This window comes from Serinus canaria, chromosome 12, assembly GCF_022539315.1.
Source record: "Serinus canaria isolate serCan28SL12 chromosome 12, serCan2020, whole genome shotgun sequence".
Classification (NCBI taxonomy): domain Eukaryota; kingdom Metazoa; phylum Chordata; class Aves; order Passeriformes; family Fringillidae; genus Serinus; species Serinus canaria.
The window spans coordinates 7,812,343-7,839,527 of NC_066326.1; the positions used below are offsets into that span (position 1 = coordinate 7,812,343).

A 27,185-nucleotide genomic window follows, 5' to 3' on the forward strand; every position below is an offset into this window, starting at 1 on the left:
ATATTTGCTAGCAGGCAGTGACTGTGTTTGATATTTTCAGGTTTTTACAAGTCATACCCTTGAAATGCATGGAGATTTCCATAGTGTTTTTGTAGCAGTGTTTGTGTGCTTGTGTATTTGTGGCTGTTTACTGAAATTTGGTTTCTTGACAATTAAGTATTTCAATAGAAAGGAAAAGTGAGAAAGCTTTCCTTGGAATTTTTTTTCCCTTTTGTTTTTTTCAAAAAGCTCATGAAGTGAGAAATGTATGTCCATTTTATTAGTTTTGTGATTAAATTATGGGCTGTTTGTTTTTTTCAATTTTTTCCTTTTCCTAGGAAATTTTCAATTTCTAGTTTCTGGATAACTTTTTACCATTTCAAGAAGCCAGAGCTTAAATTTCTCAGCTGTATTTTCCCTTTAATTTGTATGACTGGATATTATATGAATCTGTACTTCAGTACATTCCAGCAGATTTTAAATAAACCTTTTCTAAATTAGTGAAAGAAAATTAGAAAATTTCCAGGGAAATCCAGATGTGTGCTAAGTATCACATCTGTCAATTCATGTCAAGCTGGAGTAATTTTCATCAGCCTCAATCAGCAGTTTTGCTCAAATCTCAATTGTAGTGTTTGCTAAACGCAAATACAATTATTTTAGGGCATATCTCAAACTTTGATCAAGTACCAAATATTTTGCTGTTGGGACTGTAATGTCTCATTTTATAGCAAAAATGAACTAGTTAAATAAAAAGCTAAAAAAACATCTGAAATGATGCACAAGAGTGTGAAAATCTCTGGTGATCTTCTGTAGGCAAAGTGAAACAGAAATCACTACCCTTACAAGTACTGATAACACACAGAGATGTTTGTCTTCATCACTAGCTGAGAATGTGGCATATCACTATGTAAATTTGATTTGAGTCCTAATTAAATATTTAAAAGATGTTGGCTTTCTGTTGCCTTTTTGAGAAGATGGCATATTCTAGACAGAAAACCTTCTGGCTTCTTATTTCTATATATTTGTTATACTATGAAAGATTTGTTCACAAAGTAAAATGAATTTGGTGTTGATTTGAACAAAAAATGTCTGCTAATTACTCTCTGAAGACAGATATTTTAGCTGGAATATAACAGGTTTTACTTCTCTTGGGGATATTTAAGAGCACTGATCATACATAAATGATATTAATGAAATGGGAGTATTATTTTCTTAAGGGTTTGTGCAAGTAGTCTCTGGAAAATCTACTTTATTTTTTCATATTATTTTGTATTAACAAAATTTGTTCTAGTTTGAATACGTTATGCTATTTTAATTGAGTTCTAGAAATCTTTTTGAGCTTCAGGGTCTGGGTCTGGTCTTCTATTTCTGGGTGTAACTCTTCTGGATTTTAAGAAGCAACTTAAATGTCAGCAGAATGAAGTCAGGCCTGGGAGTTGTCCATGTTCCTGGGGTCTGCTGCCTTGGTCAGGTGGCAGAGCTGTTTCTGTAGGGCTCTTTGTGGGAGGGCTGTGCTCTTCCAGGGCACTCCCAGTGATATCCATTGCCTTGAGTGTATTTGTGCACTCTGAAACAGGAGATTGTCACCAGAAAAGCACCATCACCTGCTTCTGCAAGTGCAGAGGGGATTTTTTTTGATGAGGAAGAAGGCAGGGACAGCATGTTGGGGAGATTCTATTATTCTGTCATTCCCAAGTGCAGTTCTAACTTCATTTCTGCCTGATTTACTTCCACGGGAACTACCAAGGGGAACATGTCAGCTGCTGCTGTTGTTGAGAATTAAAATTTAATGCCTTGGATTAAAATTAAAAGGACAGTGCCCTGATGTGTTTTCCCTTCCAAGTTTCTTATGGCAGTGCACCGTAAGTGTGGACAGAAGTGACTCTTGGAACATTCCAAGCAACTGAAGAGGAAATTCAGTGGAAGCCCTGGAATTCTTGGAGCTACAGAGGGGTCCCTGGTTGAGATCTCTGCCAGTTTACCAAGCCTAGGCAAGAGTGCTATTGTATTTTTCTAAAGAAATTTTTTTAAACAAAGATTTCTTTCATTACCACTTGTGCATGGAAATCAGAGATTCACAATGAGATTATAATTCATTCTTTTTTATATAAATGTTACATGTATAAGCTTCATGCAGAGAACATTATTAAGAATGCAAAAGCAAGTGGGCACAAGAAGAGAGTGCTGAGACTGGCTTTGCAACAGAAATTCAACTTCTCTTACACATATGCATTCTGATAAAGTAATTAGAATTTTCTAAAACACATAATATTTTCCAGAAAACTTCTTCCTTGCTCGGTGCACAAGATGGGCAGTGCTCAATTAATGAGCAGCTATTTGAGATGTTGTTTTATCCTCAGTGTTTGATATGTGGCCCTAAGCCTTATTTCCAGCACATTGTTCAGACCCTGCTCAGACGTCAGAATTATTAATTTCCTCATAGGCTTTTCTGTGCTGCTCATCACTACTGTATCCAAGTGCTACACAGGTTTTAAATTAAATTTATCCCTGCAAAGCCCCAGTGAGGGATGTGGTATTATCTCTGTTTTACCGATGGGGAGCTGACAGAGATTAGGGTCAGAGAAATTCACCAAATTTGGATGTATGTTTTAGAACATACAATTGGATTTTAGAACCCTTCAGATCATACAGGATGTTCTGTGTTCAGAAAACAGCACTTGCTATTTCAGCAGCAGGTGTGTTCTTCTTGTTGCTGGATAACTTCCCCAGCAGCTCAGGGCTGCAAACTGAACATTTACATGGCACTGCTTTTCACTAAAGAAAGCTTTGTATTTGATATCTTGGGCAGTATCACACAGGCACTCACTTTCTCTGAAATATGCAGAACTTCAGTGAATCACCTGCAGGAATGAGGCACTGGGGCTTGCTGAAAACTCTAATATGACTTTATTATTAAAGATTGTTCCTTAATGCTTGCATGTAAATTGGCATTACACAAGCTGTCTGAATTCTCATCCTTGTCAATTTGGTCATTTGATTTTTGCAATGGAGAAAGATTAATTTGGAATATTGGAATTTGTGATCCAGTTAATTTGGGGAATGAATATTAATTGAGAAAACATATTGCCTCAAAGATGGTACTGTCTTCTCTGTGATAAACATGAAGATAATCTTTCTAAATGTACTTCCATTTATTTTCATTGTGTATTCAGATTTCTTACCTCTGTGAAGATATTCTACAAACCAGAAGATTTGTGAGCAAATCTAGCAAAATACTGTTTCACTATTTGGGAAAACTTTAATCGGTGATTTTTATGTATTGTGTCCACATTTTGTATATTGAGTACATTTTCATGATTTTCCTTTCATTCATTTTCTCCTCTGGCAGTTTATTCTATGCTAGTTTTTGTTTTAGGCCTGCTGAATGCTTATAGAGTAGCATAGAGAATTCAAGGAAGGCCCTTAGTTCTTCACACCTCTTTAAAAGCAGCAGCATAGATTTGCACCACAGCTAAACACAGTGATTGGTGAGTCTTTTGTTAATTTTTGAGAGTTTTGGTAGCAATTATTTGACCAGGGAAAAAAGATTTCACTGTCATTTTGTACTCCTTAATGTCTATCTCTGCTTTATTTTCTTATTTGTTAGATTCATATTTCTTTACATTTTCCCAAAGCTCTTTGAAGTCTTTAGCTGACAATGGTTAGAGAAGTGAAATGTTTCTTACATTCAAGAAAGGTACCAGGTTAGTGGCTGGTATGATAGAATTATGTAGAGAGTTAGAGAGCCCCTTTCTCTAAGCACCTTTTTAATGTTAACCTACAAATCTTCTTATTAGACTACATTCCTTATGCCAAGTTCATATCTTTTGTGGACCTGGGAGGCTCTCCTATGTGTATGGAGTTGGAGAGTTTTCTCCTAGCTATGAATTGCACTCAGGGAAGCCAAAACGTCTCTTATAACAACACAAGAAAATTAATTTTTCAGTATTTTCAAAGTCTCTTTTGTTTACAGTTGTATTCATTTCCAGAATGCTGAGAGCCAGCTATTCCCAGAGCTTTATGGTATTGCTGTGGCATTACTTACAGAACAACTGCTTGCTATTGAGGAAAAAATGCAAGTTAGTGAGAACTTTGCTTGACTAAGTGTGATTTCCTACTGGGCAGCTTGGGTAGTACATGTGTATTGTGCAAATCACCTTTTAAATAATAAATTGCATCCATTATTTAAGAAGTGCAATGGTAGGCCAAAGTTTTCATTGGAAATAAACCATTTATGCCTACCTTTTATAGAATATGCTAGTACTGGGGCAGTCAGGGCTGAGGGTGCAGGGCTGTGGCACTGAGCTGGCAGCCCAATTTATGAGTTACCTGTCCAGGGGAGTCAGAAGAATTCAGAAACAAATCAGAGCTTCAGCTTTGACAAATTCTTGGAGCTGCAGAGGGGTCCCTGGTTGAGATCTCTGCCAGTTTGCCATACTTCAGCCTAAACATTTATCCTGCAGATTGCAGATTAAGATTTAATCATGTCTATAGATTTCTAATTATTCATGAGTATCTTATTAGAAACCCTGGCTGGCAAGGAGCTCCAAAGACCTTTCAGTAAATCTTACCAAAAAATTTGTTCCCCAATTAGTTGCAGACCAGTCATCTGGCACCCAATTCTTGTTCAAAATGTTAGCAAGTTTACAGAAAAATGAGAACATAATACTCTCAGCTATTCCAATCCACCATGTGACTATAAATGTTTTTTAATCTTGAAAAGTTAAAAGCAGGAACACTAAAACATTTTTTGTTGATGCCTGAAGTGATACAGGGTAGGAAAGCGAGCCAGAAATACAGCAGAAACAAACAAAACTGTTTGCTTGGTTTATGGCTTGATTATGAGACTCATGCAGTTCTCTATGGTGAGTCTAGGTTAAAAAATAATCATATAGATTGTTTTCTAAAAGGAAAAAACATGAAGAATCTTATGGTAGTTACAGTTAAATGAAAATGCATATTTTTCAGGGCATTTGGCAATTATGAAACAAAAAGCAACCGTGATGTACAGATATAGTAAAATGTGTGATTATTAGATGAATAAGAAAATTTAAATAATACATTTTTTAAAATAATGAGCACTTTTAAAATTCCTATGTTTATGTAATTTTTTAAAGCATTTCCTAATCTTTTACCAAGGACAATGCAGGCTAGCATTTTGAAAATAGGTTTAGGCTCTTTACCACATTTGGGCTTGGTTTCTCTGTATTTGTGCTTCTAGTATTACAGTAAAGAAAATGCTTTAGTACATCAGTGATTTTGAAATTTGACTTTAAGAATATTGACAAGATCATCTTTGACTTCTCTTACTTCTGTAAATCAATCTCTAAGGAGTTGCTGGACTTGTCTTAAGGCCTGATTCTGAAAGTAACCTAGTGAAGCCAAAAGAACTGTTTAATAGATTTTAGTGGTTAAATTGTTAAGAACATCTGTCTTGTGGGAAAAGATTCCTGAAGAGCAACTTGAGGTGAAAATGTAACCCCAAACTTCTCAGGCTTAGTGTCCTACTAGAACAAATCTAATGTCTTTATGTATTGCATAACAGGAGCTGCAAAGCAATTTCAGCAGAAAATATCTTATGAAAAGAAGTCATATTCAGTAAATAGCTGTATTTTAATTTAACTGTGTTTTCTGCTACCAGATATGAAACTTCTCACAAAAATATCATGTAATATCAAATAGGCCTGGTTTTGCCTACATTTTTTTGAGTCATAGTGTTCAGGATTAATCTAACCAAAAATCTGTAAGTAGGTTCCTGTCATGCTTTAATGCTGGTTTGACAGGGAGTGTTCCTTTTTCAAAATTTGCTTATTCTTTCAGGTGATTTGCAACCCAGCTATCATTCAACATTACCTTGTTCAGCAAGGATCCTCATAGTGCTCTGTATAAAAATCCAGAAACCTCTGATTTCTGCCACAGGTATCTTTGAGAAAGATAGCGAAGTGACCAGAAAGCAGGAATGGTATTTGCTATTTTCCAAACATATGGTCAAGTTAAGAGAAAGCATTTGAGGAAAATCAGAGGGAAAACCTGTTCAGAGAGGCAAAGTTAAACCTAGAAAAGTGCTCTTTGCCTGCAGTCCACAATTTGACTGGTGTAAATGAACCAGAAATAGTAAGAACATGTCACACCAGATTGTATTTTTCCAGTGAGTATAATATTAACTTTTAAAAAAATAACTGTCAAATTTCAGCATTAGAGCAGTACTTTTCTTTCTTTTTTTTTTTTTTTTAATGCATTGGATATGTATGTGTACCATGGTAGCTCTGTCCTTAGCCTGTACAGTCCTAACAGTTCACTTTTTGGCCAGTGTCCCTGGCCTGCTCTGCATGGTGGGAGCCTCTTTTTCCTCTCTGCTGCTCCCCAGGGTGCAGCCCCGGGCTGGCAGCTCTGCACATGGATAACTCTGCTGGAATCACCTGCCTGGGATACACTCAGGGCTCTGGCAGAGGGCTCTCTCATTCTGGGGGGGATGAAAGGAGGTGGGGAAATATGTGGACATAAATCCTATGAAATGATGCTTCATTAATTCCAGTGTTCATGGAACAATCTGGTTTAAGTGCTTTCATTTTGGAGAGCAAGCACATATGTGAAGTGATGAAATGAGAACTAATGGGATTTGTCTTAAAGATTCCAAAATCTAGAAATAAACATAAATGAACTGTGCATAAATGTGAAGGACCCACTATCTAGTCTTATTAGCTATATATAAATGTAAATATGACAATAAATTTTCATTAAATGTCTATTTTCATTTATATGCCTGAGGAATTGTTAGACTAAGTATGGTATCTGCATTTTCCTCTAAATGTTTGTGTTACATTTATTAATTCAGCAAGCTGAAATGCTTGCAGAGATACTCAGGTCTCGCAGGAATTGCTCTAAATAGAATAAATTCAAATTCATAGTATTACCAAATAGCCAAGGTCTAATAATAATAAGTTTGCATTCTGAAATTCTGGGCAAAAGGACGAAAGAATAAAATACAAAAAATAAATCTTTAAAGGTGTTTACTGATTCAGGTGAGCTTTTGGAAGTGATGTAGCTGGTTTCTCAGTGAAGAAATTATAAAGTTCTGGACTGTATCTGGAAACTCATCATCCAACATTTCTGGCTCATACCTCTCTTCTTTTTGCCTGGACTTGTGCTGGCCCAGATTTGTGTGGAGCAGCCTTTTGCCATAGCACACCCTGTGCTCTCACCCTCTCTCTCTTTCTCTCTGATTGTCCTTTGGTTTACACCACCATAAAGTTTTGGGAAGAGCCATTACTCTCTTCTCCCAATGGACTTCTTTACTCCTTGAATCTTTTCACTTAACTCCCTGTAGCTTGTCTTCTGCAGCTCTCTTTGCCCCATCTCTGCTGTCCAATCCTATAGATGTCCAAATTGCATTCACTCAGAGGAAGTAGGAAGCCACTTCAGGGGAAGGCTTCTAAAGCCTGTAAAGTTACTTTATGTTTTGGAATATAAGTAATAACAATAATAAAATATAGAACAGCTTTTTCTTCACTCTCCAGTTTTAAAGCTACCTTTTTTTTTCCACTGAAGGGTTCAGCAAAAGAGCATTCCTACTTATTCCATCATGTCAGCTCTCTTAGTCTGTAGCTTCAAAAGGAATGAGCTTCCTCCCCCATCTCTCCTTTTGCTGGGGTAGAGTTTCCCTTACATTAATATATCTCAAGAGATGTCACAATTTTTTATTGCTCCTCTACCATGTAATGTAGCCCTAGGTAACCACACTAGGAAAAAGGATTTTCATGGTATAATTTCTGCCATTTCATGCATACTGTAAAGCATTTTCTTAATTTTTTCCTTTTCTGCCTTTCACCTCTCTGCTTAAAAAAAATTGCATGATTGATATTAATATTTTTCCCTAATAAAAATGTATTTTCCCTTGATCTTAGTGTTGGTAATACATTATTCAGTGTTCCTTCTTAATAAAAGCCATTGGTTGTTCCATTACTCACAGCAGTTATTACAACACTAAAGATCTCATTCATCAGAATGACTTGCAGAAGCAAAATCAAACCCCTGAGTTCTCCATGCATCAGGGTAATAGCTGTGGTACATGCAAGTTGTTAAATATTGAAATTTAATGTCTGTTTCTTTGTTTTGTTTTGCGCTATTTTAAAATTTTCCCCTCCCCCCTCTCTAGAAGATGAACACTAAAGAAGAATCTATGAACATAATTTATTTTATTGGATATGCATGGATTTCTATGTATTTTGTTCTTTTGGTAGAAGTTGTTGAGAATGAATGGTTGATTTTGATCGATCTGTTTCACAAAACATTCTCCTTAAAATCACTGATGTAGTCCATGGGTTTTGAGTTGTTCATAATTGTCAGACTTTTCTTTGAATTCCTGCTGAATTTTTGTTGGCTAATGATAGAAGGAGGTATAATCTTAAATAACCTCTGCTAATGTGAGAAAAAATGGGCACAGTTTTTGGGCAGAGAAGTTTGTGAGAAGTTCTAGATTAAGTCTTGGGACTGGAATTCTGTTTGAAAGATAACTTCTGTAATATTGTGGTGCATTGAGTTTGTGCATTCTGGCATAAAATGGACACAAACCTACTGCAGGATAATACAAGACAGCAATCTTATTTCATGCTCATAATTGTAAAAGGTCTTTAAAACTCTAGAAAAGTGAAGTTGCAGGTCTAGCTAGGATGTCAAAACAGCAACAACAACAAAAAAGTGATGTTTGGAAACAAATCCTCATATTTGAAGTTGGCTGTTACCTCAGCACAGAGGCAAACAAGGGCTTCCCCTGCCAGACTGATTTTCTCAGCATGCTTAAATGGGGTGTGAGTCATCTTCTGAGGCACACAGTGTATACATGGACACTTGAAGGATGTCGAGCCTGTTTAGTGCTTTCAGGACTCTTCTAAACTCTCATTTTTCTACAAGTTTAATTTATTATACAACTCTTTTGCCTCTACAAACCTTTTCATTTATTGTTTATAACTTTGCACTCTTTACCTGAATGATAAGAAAAAAACAAGTTGGCCTGATTTGTATTCCAAAATGCTTGCTGTAGAAATGAATTTGACAACTACGTCTGCATCATTTAAAAATATTTATGCCCTCTCCATGTATTATGGATGTTATATTGCCTTTGATGTCTAGCTTGATTCTGCATTTGCTGATTAACTTGTCAAAGTTGTACTTGCTTTGCAGTGTTGCTACAGGGTTGCTCACTTGTTTAGGTGTCTGCATTGTTCTTGGTCAACATGGTTCTGGGTATCTGAAGTTTGAGTTGTTTAGTTGTTTTATGGGGTGGTTGTGAGGATTTTGGGAGTGGGGAAAAGTCTTAAAAAATTTTGTTTTGATGATGGACCAGAAAAAATTGCAAAGGACAGACTTGTGTACATGCTGCCTGTGTGTACCCACACATTGCCTGACCAGGTGCAGTAGAGAGGATGTGTAATGCCAGAAAAGGGATAATTTTGAGAAGTAAATGTATATGCTAGTACACAAAGAAATGAGAATGCTGGTATATTTTATTTGACCTGTAGCTTTTAAATAGGCTATAGTCTTTGTTTGAATTTTGTGTGTTTTCTTCTTTAGATAAATTGATGGGACAGCTGGACTGGTTGCACAAAGTATTTTGAGACAGGTTTGGGGGCAATGCATCTTTCCTGTCAGGAGCCAAAGGTGAAGATTACATCAGCTCTCTGGTGATGGGCAGAATGGAGAAAAAGAGAAAGCCTTGTACAGCAATAGCAAAAATATTGGTGTCTTATCAGCACTGATTTGGTTACAAAACCCAACTGCAGGACCATACTGGCTCCTGTGAACAAAAGCCCATCCCAGTCAGACCCAGTACAACTGGGAACTATCTGTTTTTTCTCAGGATCTCAGAATTCCCTCAGGTTGCTGCTCATCATGCTGTCCATGTCCTGTGCTGTGCTCAGGGGTGGTGCTGCTTTCCCAGGAAGCTTTGTGCAGTCTTCTCCTTGGCCCACTGGTGCCACCCAGAAGGCACAGCCAGGCAGGGGAAGGGACATTTCCCATGATGATCATAGTCATGCCCTAGGAAAACCCACTATAACAACAACATTGGCATTTTCAGGGGTAAGGCTGTAAGGGCAGAATGGAAAATCCTCTCCCAGAGGGGCTGGGAGACCCTGCTGCAGCTCAGGGGAAAGGGAACAGAGCTGCAAGGCAAAGGCTGTGAGGTTGCGGATGGATGTGTGGCATCACACATGGGAAGGTGCTGAGGAACTGTGCAACAGGCTGCAGTCTATTTTCATTGTAAGTGTAGATAATTTAGCTTGATTGACCATGCTAAGAAAATAGCTATCTATTTAAACAGTAATAATTTTGATGTTTTCTTCCCTGCTAGATTAAGCAGGGGAAGCCACGTGTAGTTGATTCGAGTCCATCATAATCTGTCTGTGATGGGAGGAATTGGTCCTTGTCAATGCCACAGGATTGGTTGCATGCATCACATTTAATGGCCTTGCTGTTCAGTAGCTTCTGTGGGTGGTGAAAATGAAAAATAATCCACACAAGCTTTTCCCTTCAACGTAGAGCATTAAATACCATTCCCATGGAGAGAATCTAGGCTATGGCTGTCAAAGATACAGGAGCACCTTTTCTAGTTTTGTAATTCTTCTTGGCTTTTTCAGAACAGAAATGGCATAGTATGTGATGTTTTGGCTCACTGAGAGGGAGAGCAGTTTTTAATTAGAGGCTATTTTCTGGAACTGGAAGAACACAAAATATGTAGTTACATTTTGTGCAGGAGTGGGAGTGAAGGGTGCTGAGAGATAAAGCTGTTCTAGGGACATAGAGCCAGTAGAAAAACGAAGCGATTTTAGAATAAAATAATTTCTTTCTATTAGTGTTTTTAGGTATTTCTTGATGAAAATGTCAAATCCTGGCTGCTAGCAACAAGCACATTTATTGCCAGGTGCTTGAGTTAAATAAGTAATATTCTGACTTGTGTGGATTTTATCCTTACAAAGTGGCAGAGTGACATCCTTACAGAGTGGCAGTGAGAGCAGAGAATAAGTAAAAAATTCCAAAACATGAAAAGAGGGAAGGTAGCCTGCAGTGCAGGTCTTCATTGCACATTATTTCCTGAATATGGTGCAGAATTCAGATGTCTAAGTAGAGCTATCACTTTCCCCATAACCAAACCTTTGAAAGGGAGCAATGCCAAATAGGAATTTAAGGATATAGTTACTTTGTTCCCTTAACTACAGTGTGTAACACAAGTTTTCATATCTTGATGAATTAAAAAAAAATTCTATTTTTGTAAGACCTTAAAGAAAATTAGAAAGGAAGAAGTTGTGTTTTGCCACATAAATTCACAGTGTTTTTACAGTGAAATTGAGTATTGGAATCAGGACTGTCAACATTCATGAAGAGGTGATGTTAATATGGTAAAATAAACTTTAAAATTTAAGAATACTCCTGGGAGTGTTTCTAAACCAGACCTTTCTATTAGCACAGAGAGATAATGGTATTGTAATTGGTTTCCTTTAATATACACATTTGAAGTTAGCAGCCCATTTTGCATTCTCATCTTCTCTCTTTACAACCAGATGTGCAGCCTTCCTAAAACAGTGCTCAGGGGATTCTCAGCAAAAGCCTTGAGCTTGGTTCCCAGCAGGTGCTGATCTCAACACCTTGTTCTAAGGAGGAGTAATTGTATTTAAAAAAAAGTGGTATTTTGGAGCACCAACACCATCTCAATTAAGCATCCAATGGGGAGGTCTGTGGTGGCAGGAAGAGAACATTAAGGAACTGCTGCCATCACTCCTTGCAGTCAGCAAACTTCCAGACTTTTCCAAGTCTCTGATTTTAGCTATGACCTGTAACAAGCAGGATTTTAGCTATGACCTGTAACAAGACACCCATCTTGATGTCCTATGGACCTGGTTTTAGGTGAACTTAACTTCTGCTCAGAAGAGAACTTATCTTTTGTTCAGAGTTCTCACTGTGTATTTGCACAAATGATTTCAGGGCTTATACTGCTTAAAATCTGAAGCACAAACCAAAGCCCCTAACCCCAAAACTGAATAAATCTGGAAAAGAGACAAGTGTATAGATTTCCTCTCAAAAATACATTTAATATATGAGTAGTACTTATACATACTAGGTAAATGCCATGTGCCTATGATGCCTTTTTCTTGGATCTAAAATTAAGAGCCAGGCACGGTTAAGGGATAAAGGTTTTTATTTTGGTATTTAATAAGGATCCTTATGGTGCAAGATTTGGCCAAGGTGGAATGCACTGAAATGCACATTCAGGGTAGATCCTGCGTACAATTTTATAGACCTTGCAAGGTAATATATTCACAATGCCCCAATGAGAGGCTTGAATGAATAGTGTCATATCTTCCTTTCCCAAGTATTCCCTTCTAGGTGGGCTTAGTTTTAGTTTATAGGATGTATTCTAGAGGATACCTTGGTTTCTCTAGGTATTGTAGGGCTTTCTGGCCCCCAGTTGCGAGGCCTTTAGGATGTTTGGTCTCCTGGCCTAACAGAATACCAGGACTATGCTAAGTTATCAGACTTAAGGAATTACAAATATATATGCTAAAGACACTGAGAATATGTAAAAGGTATATAAAAGAAAAAGTAAAAAATCATCAGGGCATCACCTGCTGAAATTTTACAAAACTATAAAAATATTTGAACACATTTCAGTGTGTCTTAAGATTTTTCTTAATTTTAACACTTTTTTTTTCAGGGTGTAATGTAGATTTCCAGTGTCTTTTTTTTTTCTTTTCCTAGTATGGGTTATACAGATTTGAGGTCTGTTGTGGCTGTAAAATTAGTCTACTTGCTGTGTTAGCCTTTAATACTGTATTCCTACCTACAACTGCAGTAACACAGCTTGAAGGGAATTTAATTAGGAAAATGAGGCAGATGAAACAGGCAATGTAATGTATATCTGCAATATGAAGAAGAGTAAATACACTTTTCATCTGAATAGTCAGAATAGAAACTGTGTTAAACTGAGCTGAAATTTAATCAGAAATGGATTTCTTTCATTTTCTAACATTACTGTGTAATTGTCCTCCTTATTACTGGGGATTAGAAAGGCTACCATCATTAAAGAGGAAACATCTTTAACCAATTATGTGTTGTTTCTCGTTTGTCTGGCACTGACCTCCTCTTTATGAGAAAAATGGAAATCCCTGGAGGAACAGACTTAGAGTGGTCATGCCAGTCTGGGAATTGGGAAGCCTTGTGCACACACAGTTTGCATCTCATGACCTGTGTGCACACACCTGTGCTCATTGATTCCTGCTGCTTTACAGACCATGCAAGCAATAAGTGATAGAGTTCAGGTGACTAAAAACTTGCTCTTCCAGTAGCAGTTTCCTGCCTGGCAGCACTCTGGACTATTCCAGCCTTGCTGTAGTGTGTTGCTGCACACTCGTGGGTATTTCACTTGTACCCATTACTTATTTCCCTAAGACATTTTTTAGCATTTTTGTTGGTTCTGAACACAGATGATTGTACTGTGCAGAAAGAAACAGAGGATCACTAGGGCAGAAGGCAACTGAAGTAAAATATAATAGATTATGAACAGTTGTTTAAGAAAAAGTCTCCCATAATACCTTTGCAGAATTGGAGAATAGCACTGGGAAGTCTGCAATATTACCCAGCACAATCAGTTCAACTGGCACGTTAGTTTGAATCACATTTATCTAGTCTGAATCAGGAGATAGAAATACATTATTCAGATACTTTTATGCATAGTAAACAAACAATTTTTAATACATGCTTTAATTCTATACATGAGATTTTTTAAAATGTTCTAATAGTTCTGGATCACCCCACTTGGGCTTTAATGTGATTCTTCAAAGTATTGCAAGGAGAGGTACAACATTAGTGCTTTTACGTTACTGATTATTCTAGGTATTTTAAAAACAAGACAGGTAGTAAAGTAAGTAAATATCATGTCCATGATGAAAACACAGTACAGGCAACCTAATGTCACCAATCTTATTTTGCTACATTTTTCTGGTTTTTTGCTTATGGCAGCAATCAGCCAGAGGACTTCTCCAGTTGATTACCAAATCTCAGGTTCTCTCCCTCCTTAAGTCAAATTTCCAATCATCATATTTTACATTTAGCTTTTGTGATTTTGAAGCCTTGTTTCTGTGCTTAATTCTGTCCCTTGTCTCTGGACAGTACCTTTATTTATCAGTGTCCTGGAAGACAGAACAAGAAATCATCAGTAGTACTTTGATTTCTGTTCATAGCATTGCCACGTGCAAGGGCAAGGGGGATCTTTGATTTTTCAGCTTCTGGAGACACCAGCTCAGCATTTCATCACTGGAGGGTAGTCCTGGTATGGAATGTGTTTCTCTCCTTTTTCAGAAGCATTTCCTTCATTGCAAAGAGAACCGTGTCTCTTTACTGAGTTGTGTGAAAACATTCTTGCATGTTTTAATCAGAATGAAAAACACCCATGGGGGGTTGCTGATGGATTGCTTAAGAGAAAAGAGGCAGATTGATTCAAGTTCCTAATAGTTATTTTTTCAAGCATCACCACAAGATAGCAGGTGTTTTCTCTGCTAAGCAATTTTTCTAGCAGCTAAAGAGACTTGATTTTTGTATGTTGTCAACTTTCAAGTTTAATATATGCTAAGGGACACATCTCAGACACTTAATCTTCTCTTGTCTTTATGTGGAAAAGAATGTAGAACCTTTTCAAATCTTTCAAACAGGCATACTTAAAATCTCCACTCCTCCATGGTCTCTTCAAGCATTTCCTTTCGTCTGTGATTTTCAAAAAATAAGACATGGTGCCTGCTTAGAAAATGTTTATTACATGGAAATATAGTAATCTTATTTGTTACTGTATCTTATACTAAGATCTATATGTGTTTTTCTGGTGTAAACTCTGATTAGATGCATCTACTGCCCTTAATTTAAGTTCTTCTGCAGAATCAGACCACTACAAAGCCAGAAGTTCCTTTAGAAGAACAAGTATTTCTCAAAAACATTTTCAAACTGTGTGCACTTGGAGGGGCTTGTTATTTGTACTTTTCTTATGGGAGCAGGTACAAGTGTACAGGCACACAGTTTGGGGTAATTGGGGTGGGGCTGTGGCTAAGCCTCATCCCCAGTGGGCACAAATGTGGGCAGCAGGTGAGCAGCACTGACACAACGAGCCATGGAGTGCCCAGGGGCACTGACCAACCACAACCAAAAAAAAACTCTGCTCCAAAGGGAGCAGAGGGCACAGAGGTGCAATGCATCAACAGGAGGGGATAAAAGGTTCTGCTGAAGAACAAGAAGGGCAGTTGCTTGCAGCCTTCTGAAGTGATAGGATGTTACTCTGTGTGGGCAGATGCCTGAAGCCTTCTGATGAGGTATGGTGTTAGTCTGTTGGGGGAATGCTTGAAGCTTTCGGAAATTGTGTGGTGATACTCTGGGTATTGTGGCCATCTCAACTGTGACATATGCTGTCACAAGTGGGATGATAAATCAGAATAAATCTCTTAGATTAAGAACCAAGTTTAGGTCTTAACTGTGCACAGTAATCTTGCAAGAAAACAGCTGCAACAGAAGACCCTCCATGACTGTAGCAGTAGATTTCCCTGTCTCAGAGAACATATGAAACTGAATTTCCTGATTAGTCACTTGGTTCAAGCTCGGTTATGTGAGTCTAATTCTTCCAATGTGTCTCAAGTATTGCCACATGAAATTTTTCATTTTTTCATTTTTCACCCTGCAGTACCTTGGATATTTCTGATTGAATTAAATACTTTAAATACTCTAGGGCTTAAAGACCTAAAATAGACACAGTTGGGACCATGCTGTAGCTATTTAAGAGGGATTTTCATTCTTGTCATGAAAAGAGAAAATTTTAGTGAATGAAAGAGGAATTCTTTGACTGTCTATAAGAGAAAATGTGGCAGTGATCATCTTCACATTCCAGTTGCTCAAGCTGGAAAGTGTGGATGGAAAATGGCTAAATAAACTTTCTTCAATTTGCCAGTGTTTCTTCAGTTGAGGTATTTAATGGAGAGATTAAGAAAATGTGGTTTATTTCGTAAGTCTTGTGTGCACTGATTTGCATTATGGCAGAAAAAATGAGAAATCCTATTTGTGCTTTTCAAAGAACACATGACCCAAATGTTTACAATGCAGGACAAATGAGAATGGGAAGGAGAAATTGCATTTCCTAGAGTTTTGTAGCCCTGCCAAGATAATGAGAGAAGAGTATAAGAAATTATATGTAAATGTTTTGCTTTGGAAAGAAGCCTTTTCCACCACTCCTTCAAAGCCATGATCATTTTAGGGAAGATGTAAGAACCATTCCAAGACACCCAGTGCTTTGATGAGCCCAGGAGGCACCTTGTGCTAGAAGCTACATAGGCAGTGTGATTTATTCCTGTTGCTTGGAAAGGCAGAGTTAATCCCTTAATTATCTTAACCGTTGTCTCTTTCAGACCTTGAAGATCCACCCTGACCATGCTGAGATTTGGGCAGCACCTGATCAAGCCCTCGGTGGTGTTCCTGAGGACAGAGCTGTGCTTTGCTCTGGTGAACCGCAGGCCGGTGGTGCCAGGCCGTATCCTTTCCATGGTGCTGCTCCCTAGGAAAGGCAGCACACGATCAGGACACTTGGAAAGCCAGGTAGGATGCAACATGAGTTTATTCCAAAGCCAGGCAGTGGTGCTTGATCAGAAGATGCTTGATCAGTGTTGCAGAACTGCTGAAAACAGTTGCTTAGCAACTGTGACCTTTGAGGTGAAATTCTATTGACCTTTTCACCACAGAAGATATATCAACAACCAGGTGCTACTAAAAGCATTTTAAAGTCTATTGGAGGTGGTACTGTTTCAATTCCAAATTATGCTAAATAACACATCCCACTTCCCTTTTAATAACGTCACTAATTTTTTGATGTGGTAGCTCTTTTATGGAGGATTTTCAGCTTTTCCTGGCTAAATGTACACCATTTGTCAAATGCAACTAGAACCCTGTATGAAGACTTTAAAGACTTTTTTTTTTTGGGGGGGGGACAGATTGCTTTAATTAATTTAGGTGGGAATGGATTAAATAAACCATCTGTATAGTGCACACATTTCACGATGGAAACATGAAGCCTCATGGTCTAAGTAAAATTCTTGAGTTCAAAACTGTATTACAACTTGATTATACAAGATGCTCAATGTACCTATTTAATGTGTTTTGTAGTGTAGTGTGTTATTTTCCTGTCAAAATTCTGCTGCTCTGTAACTTGTGCTGATTTTAGTGTCTGGAAGCGAAATTTTTCAGAAATAATCAAGACTGATCACTTTTCCCATAGAGGTTCATGATGAAATTTTAGTAGGAGCTCAGGCAATGAATGACTGGTTTTGGGGAAAAAAAAGAAAGTTGGAGTTTATTGAAAGTCTTCTTGCTAGTTTTGTAGTTTTATGTTATTTCTTTCATAACTTAAAATTAAATGACGTTTAATATATTATTTTTAAACTCAAAAAAGTATTTCCTCTGAAATATGGAACCTTCCTTTCCTCCCACCACTTCTGTAGATTATAATTGTTCAATATTGAACTTTTCTATCCACCTGTTTTGAATGGTGTTTGTGTGTACCAGAAGTCAGATCATGGCAAAGATGCACAGACTTCATAGAAACTTTAAAGGTGTCACTGTCTCACCAATAGATTTTAATGAATTAAATTAAGAGTTTTTCTGATCTTCAAGTTTCTGAAATTCCTGATGTAAATCCAAGGTGATTTACAGATTTTCCATAACAAAAACCCTTTCCAAGCTATGTAAGAACACATTGGTGTCACACTGATCACTGTGTGATGCAGGACCTGTAAGTGCCTGAGCAGTTGCTGTATGCATTGTGTGGATCAGAGAGTAAATAAACTCTTATCTGTTCTGTGAGTGCAGGTTTTATAAACTATATTTGACTGTTTTTTTTAATTATTCAGTTAAGTGAACAATTGTGTCTGTTGTTAAAAAGAGTATTTCAGATGAACTTGTTTTCAAGTTCTGTGAGCACCTAGTAATGACAAGTTAAGGAGCCTATAAAACTTAATTATTACAAGCTTCTTTTCTTAAATAATTAAAGATTATAAACTCTTGTTGTATAATTATTGCTGACTTTCAGAAGATACATTTATTTGCTCAGGGTTTAGCTTTGTTATCCCATAATGAGTATTGCAGTGTATTTTATAGTGTCACATTGTTTTAATAGCTTGTGTTGTAATATATAATGTAGTCTTTGTTTCTCCATTGAATAATTGTTCAGGTAATAAAAACCCAACCCTTTTCCTTTCTCATTACAATGAGAAGAAATTAGGAGAGGTCTTGATGTAAAGGCTAGAATACAGTATGTAAAATAGAGCAATTTGCAGTTGTAAGCCTTTTAAAGTGTCTGTATAATGCAGCATTCATCTTGAGACCTGGCAGTAAGAAGTGTATTTTCTTTGTTTTATTGCAATAATTTTATCTGCCTTGTCTTTGGCACATGTGTGACATTTTTTTTCAGTAGAAAATAAAATATTAATATATGTGAATTAGGGAGATAAAGGAAATCAGTTTGAAAGCCAGATCACTCCAGGTGGTGGCTTTAATTAACTAGTAAGGTTGAAATTCCATCTTGAAACAGAACATAGAGTTGGAATTATGAATTTGCAGTAATAGTTTTAAAATAAAACTATTCTCTGGGAGAAAGTCTGTCACAATGGCCTTGTGGAGCTCAGTGTGACTTGAGCAATGCCAAAGCAGGCTTGTTCACTTAACACATTGCAAAGTTTTGTTTTATTTTGAGCTGCCAATCCTGTGAATTTAGCTTGACAGTTGAAAGGCAAATTGTGCTAGCAGTCCAAAATTAGGTAGAGTAAGAACATAGTATTTAGGAAAGGGTTCTCCTGTTCCTAGACAGAGGTGCCTCATTTTTCCCAGCATTACACTTCTGCCCAATGGGTGCACTGAGTTCACAGAGTCAGGAACTCAGTTTGGATTGGGATCCCTTCTAATGATTACTGCAGATTCTTGGCTAGGAAGGTGCTGGATTCTTATTACTGAGTAAGGGATACTCAACGTTAAACTGGAATCTTCAGTGTGCAAGATACCATGTGCACATGTGTGGGACAGTAGGAAACATTGACCTCTTCTGGCAGAAGGAGACAGAGGAGAGGTGCAGGTGCTGAGGTGCAGGGTTAGTACCTGTTCCTCTTGGGAGATCCAGTCCCTTTGCTGTCACCTGGCAGGCAGAGACTCAGAGGTGTTGGACCACAGGCTGTTTGGAGGCATGGTCACTTGTAGTAATAAGGGGTCTGTATCTGCTCTGCTGTTGCCTTCTTCTTGTCTGATATCAGAGCAGAAGGCATGTGGCCTTGGGGACAGTGTTGATTAATGAGGTACTGGGTTTTGGAGTGTACTTTTATGATGCCTTTCTGGCATTGTTGCAGGGCCGAGAGCCTGGGTGGGAACACAGATACCGTATTCAGAGCACATCTGGGCTGTAAGCTTGGAGTGGGGAGGAAGTAGCTGGGTATTCTGGAAGCTTGCTTGGATACCCTTATACAGGTACCCATTCCTTTTTTACAAGGGTCCTTGTCTCCTCTCTGTTCTGTCAGCTTGCTGCTTTGCAGAGGGTGATTGTGAAAAGCAGTCACTTGTGGCTCCCTTGAACAGCTCCTTGGTTGTTTTGGAGGAGGCAGCTATTCAATAGCTGGAGCAGTGCAGGGATGTGTCTATAGTCAGCAAATGCATTGTTTCTGTCACACAAAAGGCACAAGACGAACTGAATCAGCTCATGCAAGCAGCGTGAGCTCAGCTTCTCCTTGGCTTCTTGCTTGAATTGCTTCATTCAGAACCTTGCTGCTTCCATAGGGCAGAACTGTGGTGCTGTTTGAAACAAATTCCATCTGCTCTTTGACATGGACCTTTTGTGCTTTAATATGGTTACAGATACCTTGTGAAAGACCTACCATTTTATTGATGTTTTCTTAGCCCTGCACCAGAGCTTTACATGGGAGCTTTCACTCCCATCTTCAATAACTATGAACTGGTTTTTATCACTGCCTTTCTTACAGTGTTGTGCAGGGTACTTGTTTTCATCTTGTGTTAAATATGAAAAATGAATTTTAACATTAGCAGAATCCATTTGGAGACTAGGACTTTTTATTATAAATAAAATTATTCATTAGTTACGTCCATTTTTTTTTTTCAGTAGACAAGGTATTGATCTTTAGATTTGTGTTCAGGGTACCATAAGAACTAGCACAAAAAGAACATAGCAACATTTGTAAATTGATTGAATGCAGTGTGTAATGACAGAGACAAACAGCAGATCTATGGCAATACTATATTATACAAAGCATTTTTCAGCAGTTTATTGAATTGGTTATTAAAAGGAACAGTCTTTCCAGCTGGGAGCAGCAAACTGAGGGTTATTGGGACCAAGTAATTTTATAGAAATTTGTGGACACTTTGGCTCCCTTACTAAGGGCACATGTATGTGTGTAATAAATTAGAATAAACACTTTATAGCAACTTTTCATATGGGATTGATTATGAAAAGGCTTTTCCATCTAAAAACCCCCTACAAAATGGAAATAAAAAAGGAAGACTGTTTAACTGTTATATACTGAATTTCACTGGACTATTTTGTACTGCTCTTTTCATATATACCCAAGTTTTCCCACCAGAAGGTATTCTGATTGTGGGGAATAGACCATGTATAAAACCCCAAAGCATATGATATTTTCTGGCACCTTCATCACTACATGGAGATAATGGTCATTATTTGTTGCCGAGGCTGTGTGCTGTTCTGTGAGTTCCTGCCGCTTGTTCCTGTTATTAATGAGCAGAGAAAACATTAGTTGAACCAGATGCTCCCTTCAAAGGCCTGCTAACACCCTGAGCTGCAGTGTAATTGGTCTGCTGCAGGGGTGGGATGGGATCCAGGGTCAGACAATGTGAGAGCAGCATCTGCTCTGCTGCGCAGTTTGGCTGGCTGGGAGCTCCCTGTCATCTGCTGTCACAAGGGCTGTATTGCTTCAGACTGATGTGTTCTGTAGTGCCACAAATACTTTCCTAATGCCTTCCTTAAAAGTTTTGCAGTTAAAAAGAAATGGTCTTTTAGAATTATTATTGTTACTTAATATACTTTCAAAGTAATTTTTAGTTACAGACCTGACAGAGTTTCCACTGAAGAATAGCACACTAGAAAGAGCAGTAGTATTCTCCCAGAAGTTTGGTTGAAAACCATGGAATTTATCTTGTACATGAAATTTTATTTCTTCATAAATTTACAGAATTGCTGTTATGGTTTTATTTGTACATTACACATTTATCATATCTATATTTATGCTCTGTAAGTATGAATTTTATGGATTTCAGCCTAAAAAAGTGTTAATATTTACCATCAAACTAAGAGTAAGAAAATAAAATTCAGTTATCTTGCAGAATATGTTTATATCTACATATTCCAATAATGTACACTGCATGTTTGCAACAGCTTGTTTGACATATCTAATGTTGTAGGAAAGTACTCTTTTCTTTAGTGCCCATTACAGACACTTCCTATACATTACCACTATTATTAGTTTGTTTAGCACAATGTTAAGGAGCAGTCATGTTCCATTTAGCTCTTTAGCAAAGAGCTAAAACTAAAGGGGTTTGGTAAAGGCTTTGTAATTTAAACAGGAGGCTGGAGATGCAAGGGAATCACAATGGAGACACAAAATGTTGTTTGGTACAATAAAGCCTGGACTATGAGTTTTACAAAATGTGTAATAATTCTAGAAGAGGAGGGCATTAGGAAGAGGATGCAGTTCCTTTGCTAGTGCAGCAAAGACCTCCTGAAGAACTGATGTAAATGATGCATCTTTTTTGAAAATGGGAGGGAAGTATAGAATATATCTCTTCATCAGGAATGCAGAGGAACTTCAGGCTTTATGTATTGTAAGTATCTGAAGCTCTTGAGAATTGGTGAAAACTCCTGAATTTTTTGATCCCAAATAAAGCTGTTCCATGGCTCTTCCTTACTGATCCCTCAAGCAGGATTTAATGCCTTATCATGTTTACTTGCACAAATGAGTGTAAGAAAAACAGTTCCTTTGCCTAATAATTTTAAGCAAAATTAAGCTGTGTTGTACAGAGGAGAAGGAATGGGACTGTGCCCTTGGCAGCACGAAGCCAACAGAGTATTTGCTGTATTCTCCAACTCCCTTCTGGGAAAAGGGCTCTCCTCCAACAGCCCAAAGAACGACTGATCTGCTCTGTGTATGCAAACCACTTGAACTTGCTGGTGATAGAGAGGCCAGTTAATTATCTCAGGGCTGGAGTCATTTTGTTTGCAGTCTACAAACAAAAGGGTGGTGTTTGACTCGCATTAAGAAGTGCTGCTTGTGAAGATAAGAGATTCAGGGCTCTATGCACAAAGGCTTGTCTGTATGACTTATTTGTGGGGATGGAGTTCAGCTGTCTTATTTGGTCTGATAAAAATGCTTTCTCCCCCTTCAAATGCTTGGAAGGTGCTGACTGTTGAAAGAGGATGCCCTTCACCATAACAATATACAATTCTGTTTGCATTGTTATAGTTGTGTTAATATAATGGTGTTGATGAAAATCCCATTCTAAATCCATTGTGGCAGTATTGTAAATAAAAAGGAAAAAAAATTAAAGTAATATGGTCAGAAGTATTTCTTGCCTGTTTGCAAATGGAATAAATTACCAGTTAAATCACTTACTTGCATGTATTCAGCAGATTAGTGGTAAGAATTTCTCAGGCTACAGCACAACCTACATTGGAAGAGGTGTTAGAAAAGCTGTGTAAGGCCACATAAGGGAGAGGCAGCAGCTCCTAGGTTGGAACCTGTCGCATCTTACCAGGGCTGTGGAGGGTGAGCAGTCTGCTATTAGTCATGTGTTGAACCAATCTTCAGCCCTGACTGTGTGGAGAGTAATGAGATCTCTGGGCTTGTAAGCAGTGTCATAATAGGCTGGATTTATGCAACTAAATTTCTGGACTTAATTGCTAACAAATATTAAAATTCAGCTAAAAAAGTTACAATTCCACTTCTGTCTAATGGCTTTTATTCACCTGTTTGTCATTATCATTGATTGGAACTTATAAATGGCTTAAACCACATTATGAATGAACCTCTCTACTGCTCTGTATGTTTCAGGGAAACTCACTGTCCAATTCTGAAGGTGTGTTAGTAATATGTGTCTTCTGAAAGTGGAACTGCTTGTACTTATGAGCTCCAGGGACTTGTGGAAGGGCTCCCATTTTGTCATGTTTACCCTTATTTTCAATTTTCAAAGCATGTTACAACTTTAGTTTCAAAGTAACTGAAGTGAATCTAATTTGAGCTTTCTGTCTTTGGGGTGACAGAAATACCTGGTAAAAGAATTTATTTTAGTACAGCAAGAAACCTGGCCAAATGTTTAGTGAGAAAAGCATCAATCTAAGGAGCTGGAAGAAGTCAAGCTTAAAATGCAGAAGAGCAAAGTCATGTGGAAGGATATGAAATTAAGTGGTAGGAAACTTATGTATGAAAAGTGTCAGGGAAACTAAGGCAGGATTCTGGAAATGTTAAATGAGTGTTTCCTTTGAGGTTTAACACAATAATGGGCATTCTGGTTTAAAAAACTGTGATGTCCTGTGTATCTTGTCACTCTCTACAACTACCTGAAAGGAGGTTGTGGAGAGGTGGAGATCAGTGTCTTCTCCCAAGGAACAAGAAATAGGACAGAGTAGTGGCCTGAAGTTGTTGTGAGGGGTGGGGGGGGTTAGATTGGTCATTAGGAAAAATGTGTTTGTCAAAAAGATTGTCCAGCCCTGGCACAGCTGCCCAGGGCAGTGGAGGAGTTGCCATCCCTGGGGAGATTTAAAAGATATGTAGATGTAGAACTTGGGTACATGGGTTAGTTGGTGGCCTTGGCAATGTTGAGTGAAGAACTGGGCTTCAGGAGATGAAAGTTCTTTTCCAAGCTAAAGAGGTTCTCTGATTCTCTAAATAATGAATGCTTTTAGTCCAGCAGTTACTTTCTAGTCTAGGAGAGAGTAAATTTGTAATTGGTGTGCTTATTGAGCAAACCTGTAATTTTATCCTTTTTATCATGTCAGTAATACCCAAACAAACAAATGGATAGCAGATAACAAGTACAAAGGAGGTGTTTGCTGCTGTTGCACTTTTGACACTATAGAAAATTTATGTTCCTGCATCAGTAGCAGATAACCACAAGCTTTGCATTCAAATTCCAATTACTACGAACTTCAGAAAAGAGAGGAGTACAAACAAGTTTTTTTCCTCAGTATATAACTGGATTTAAGTTCAGGTTTTTTTACTCATTTAAGTAGTTTCTGGCTAATGAAGGAGATGACAGCTACAAGCCATTCCTGTTACAGTTTGTGCACCTTTTGTCCTCAATATAGCCATTAGAAGGTGATATGCAGCACACACACAGTTAACCAAGGCTGGGCAAGCTATTGCATGACTTGCTCTTACAGCAGAATATAATTAAAAGAGATGATTGGAATACATGGTTATTCATAATAGATGTCACACAATTACCATAAGTAATGCAATACATGCAAAATCTCCATTTGTAATGAGAATAGATTTGCTGGAAAGTCAATTGGAAATTTCATTTATTGCTTATTGTTTCCAGTATATTGGGCTATTCTGTGCTATTCAGTGTCATACAACTATGTGTTTTCTTCAGGAACACATTTTTTGAGAGGCATCTGGCATGAACTTCCTATTGCAACTCCTAAGAGGAGATGCAGTGATTCAATGGTAATCTGTCATCTCTTCTTGCTGTGAAGAGCCCAATATATGGTATTTTTCTGTTGAAACATATATTAATATTCCTTGATGTACCATAATTATAATCTAAAGATTTTTTTTGTACTTCTTATATTTTGAGGACCTCTATTGTGGTTTAACCTTCATCACCACCTAACACCTAGTCACCTAATCACTACATAGCCACCTTCTTGTTCCCCTGCAGCAGGAAGAGAGAGAGAATTGGAAGGATAAAAATAAGAAAACAGTGTTAGGTGTAAAGACAGTTTAACAAGTAAAGCACAAGCTGCTCACATCAGCAAAACAAACCAAGAAATTCACTCTCTGGTTCCCATGGGCAGGCAGATGTTCAGCCATCCCCAGGAGAGCAGTGCCTGATCACATGGAACAGTTTGAACACCCCTTCTCTTCTTCCCATACCTTCTTTGGATTCCTTCTCCTTCCCTTAGCTCTATATGCTGACCACGACCCCTCATGGTCTGGGATATCCCTTAGGTCAGCTGGGATCAGCTGTTCCAGCTGTGTCCCCTCCTGGCTCCTAGTGCCACCCCCACAAGATGGGGTGAGGAGCAGCAAAGCAACAGTGCAAACATCCCTGAGTTGTCACTGCTATTTCCAGCACAAATCCCAAACTGCCCCAGGGCAGCTCCTGTAGATTAATTCCACCCCAGCCCAAACCAGTACAACCTTCAGCAGCCAAGAGGGGAGTAAAGGACATGCCATGTACATGAGAAATAAGCAGGAATGCTCCCTAAACATACAGGAATGAAGGAGCAGGCCATTGGGATGTGCCATCCTAGTGCCTTCTCCAGAGCACAGAGTGATCTATATCTCTTCAGCCTGCCTGGTGCAGGGGTTAGTCTTTTGAGGGTAAAGCCAATTTACTGTATTCCCCTCAAGGAGTGCAGGTGCAGAGATCTGGAGAGAGTCCAGTCACCAATACAGATTTTTTCAGATGCAACTTAAGGAAAAGGGGAAATCTTAAGCACAATTGCTTTGCTCTGACACAGTACTAGACTTCCACATACCTGTGTAAAATACCTTGAGTTTTGAGATGCAAGGCCTCAAGTCTGTTTGGCTTCAGCTCTTCTGGCTTCTATTGTTTTTTTGTAGGGTCAAGTCCTTCCCTCCCTGTTTTCCTCCTCTCCAGTGCACAGCTAACTCATACCCAGTGCTGTGCTTTCCCCAATGGCTGCTCCAGAGGGGAGCACATACAGGGTCTCTCACCTCCTGTCCAAAGGTGCTCACCTGTGCTCCTTCTTTTGTTCAGGGAATGTTTTCCTCTGTGGTTTGAAGTGATAAGTGAGATTATCAAGTACAGTGATTCCAAAAGGCACCATAATTGCTTTGCAGGGCTTCAGCAGAGGGTCAAGCACCTTCTCTGAGCAGGTAATTGGGTAAATTATGTTTTAGTAAGTTGTCTTGAGTAAAGTTAGATATCAACATAGCAGACAATGGAGGCTTTGTTGTAAAATGAGGCTACAGTAGGAAGTGGAGTGCATAATTCATGGATACAGATGTATTTCACTTTATCACTCATCCCATATCTGGGTTTCTAAGGCTGCACAAGTGTGCACAATCTGCTATTCATTTGCTAATGTATTTTACTTGTGCTGCTCCTTGTAACCTGCCAGCTTCTACTGCTTCTAATCAAAACATGAAAACCTCAGCATCTCTCAGTGATCTCTCTTGAGAAAATGTTCATATTGTACAATAAAAGTTGAATATTCTTTCTGATGCTCCAGTGTAACATTGTACTGCATTCAGATGAGTGATCTCTCTCAGAGGCTGCCTAAGAGCTGTTGCTTTTAGTTCAGGATTCAATGATCTTTTCCTGTTAGTAATTGGGAATGTATTGAGGTGGCTGTTTGCTTCATAGAATTAGAAATTGTGTGCAATGAGTATGAGTTTAAGTAGGTAAACCTGGAAATTCTGCTTTTTGTTGGTCTGATTTTTTATTGGTCCAATGAACATTTCTGATGAACTTTGTGTATCAGAATACAAGATTTTGCTCCAATGTGTATGTAAAAATGGAACTATTTATGAACATATTTTAAAAATGTGTCATTGTTTGATTAAGTACTTCTTTTTATGTCCCTCCCAGGTAGAATTTGCCTGGTTGTAGAGAAAGAATGTATGATACAAATTATATATTTAAATTATGACATGGAAATGAACATTGCCAGAATTGAGGCACTGTGAGCACACATTGCAGGAACGTTTTCTTAGGCTCAGTTTCATTAATGATGTTTTAGTTGGATAAAGCCTAACTAATGTGGGATTTAATTCACTTTGCTACCTTCAAAGGAAAAAAAATATAGTGAGCACATGGCTCAGTAAATAAACTGCATTCCTGGCTGGGAAGAATCCTAGAGCCCAATTGTGAAAACATTGCATTTCTGGTGATGCTGTTGAGTTCAAAATCATGTGTGATTTGGGGAGCAA

The 27,185-nt window shown here is 38.1% G+C and overlaps 1 protein-coding gene across 5 annotated transcripts in view; it reads left to right on the plus strand.

Annotated features, from left to right (window-relative positions):
• Window positions 1-27,185, plus strand: part of FHIT (fragile histidine triad diadenosine triphosphatase) — a 517,693-nt gene that overhangs the window by 114,553 nt on the left and 375,955 nt on the right. For all 5 annotated transcript variants that reach the window (XM_018915203.3, XM_050979501.1, XM_030228002.2 and 2 more), the window contains one exon: window positions 16,410-16,531. In XM_018915203.3, coding sequence (XP_018770748.1) covers window positions 16,432-16,531 — 100 coding nt within the window. In that variant the 5' untranslated portion in view covers window positions 16,410-16,431. The remainder of the gene's footprint in view (window positions 1-16,409; window positions 16,532-27,185) is intronic.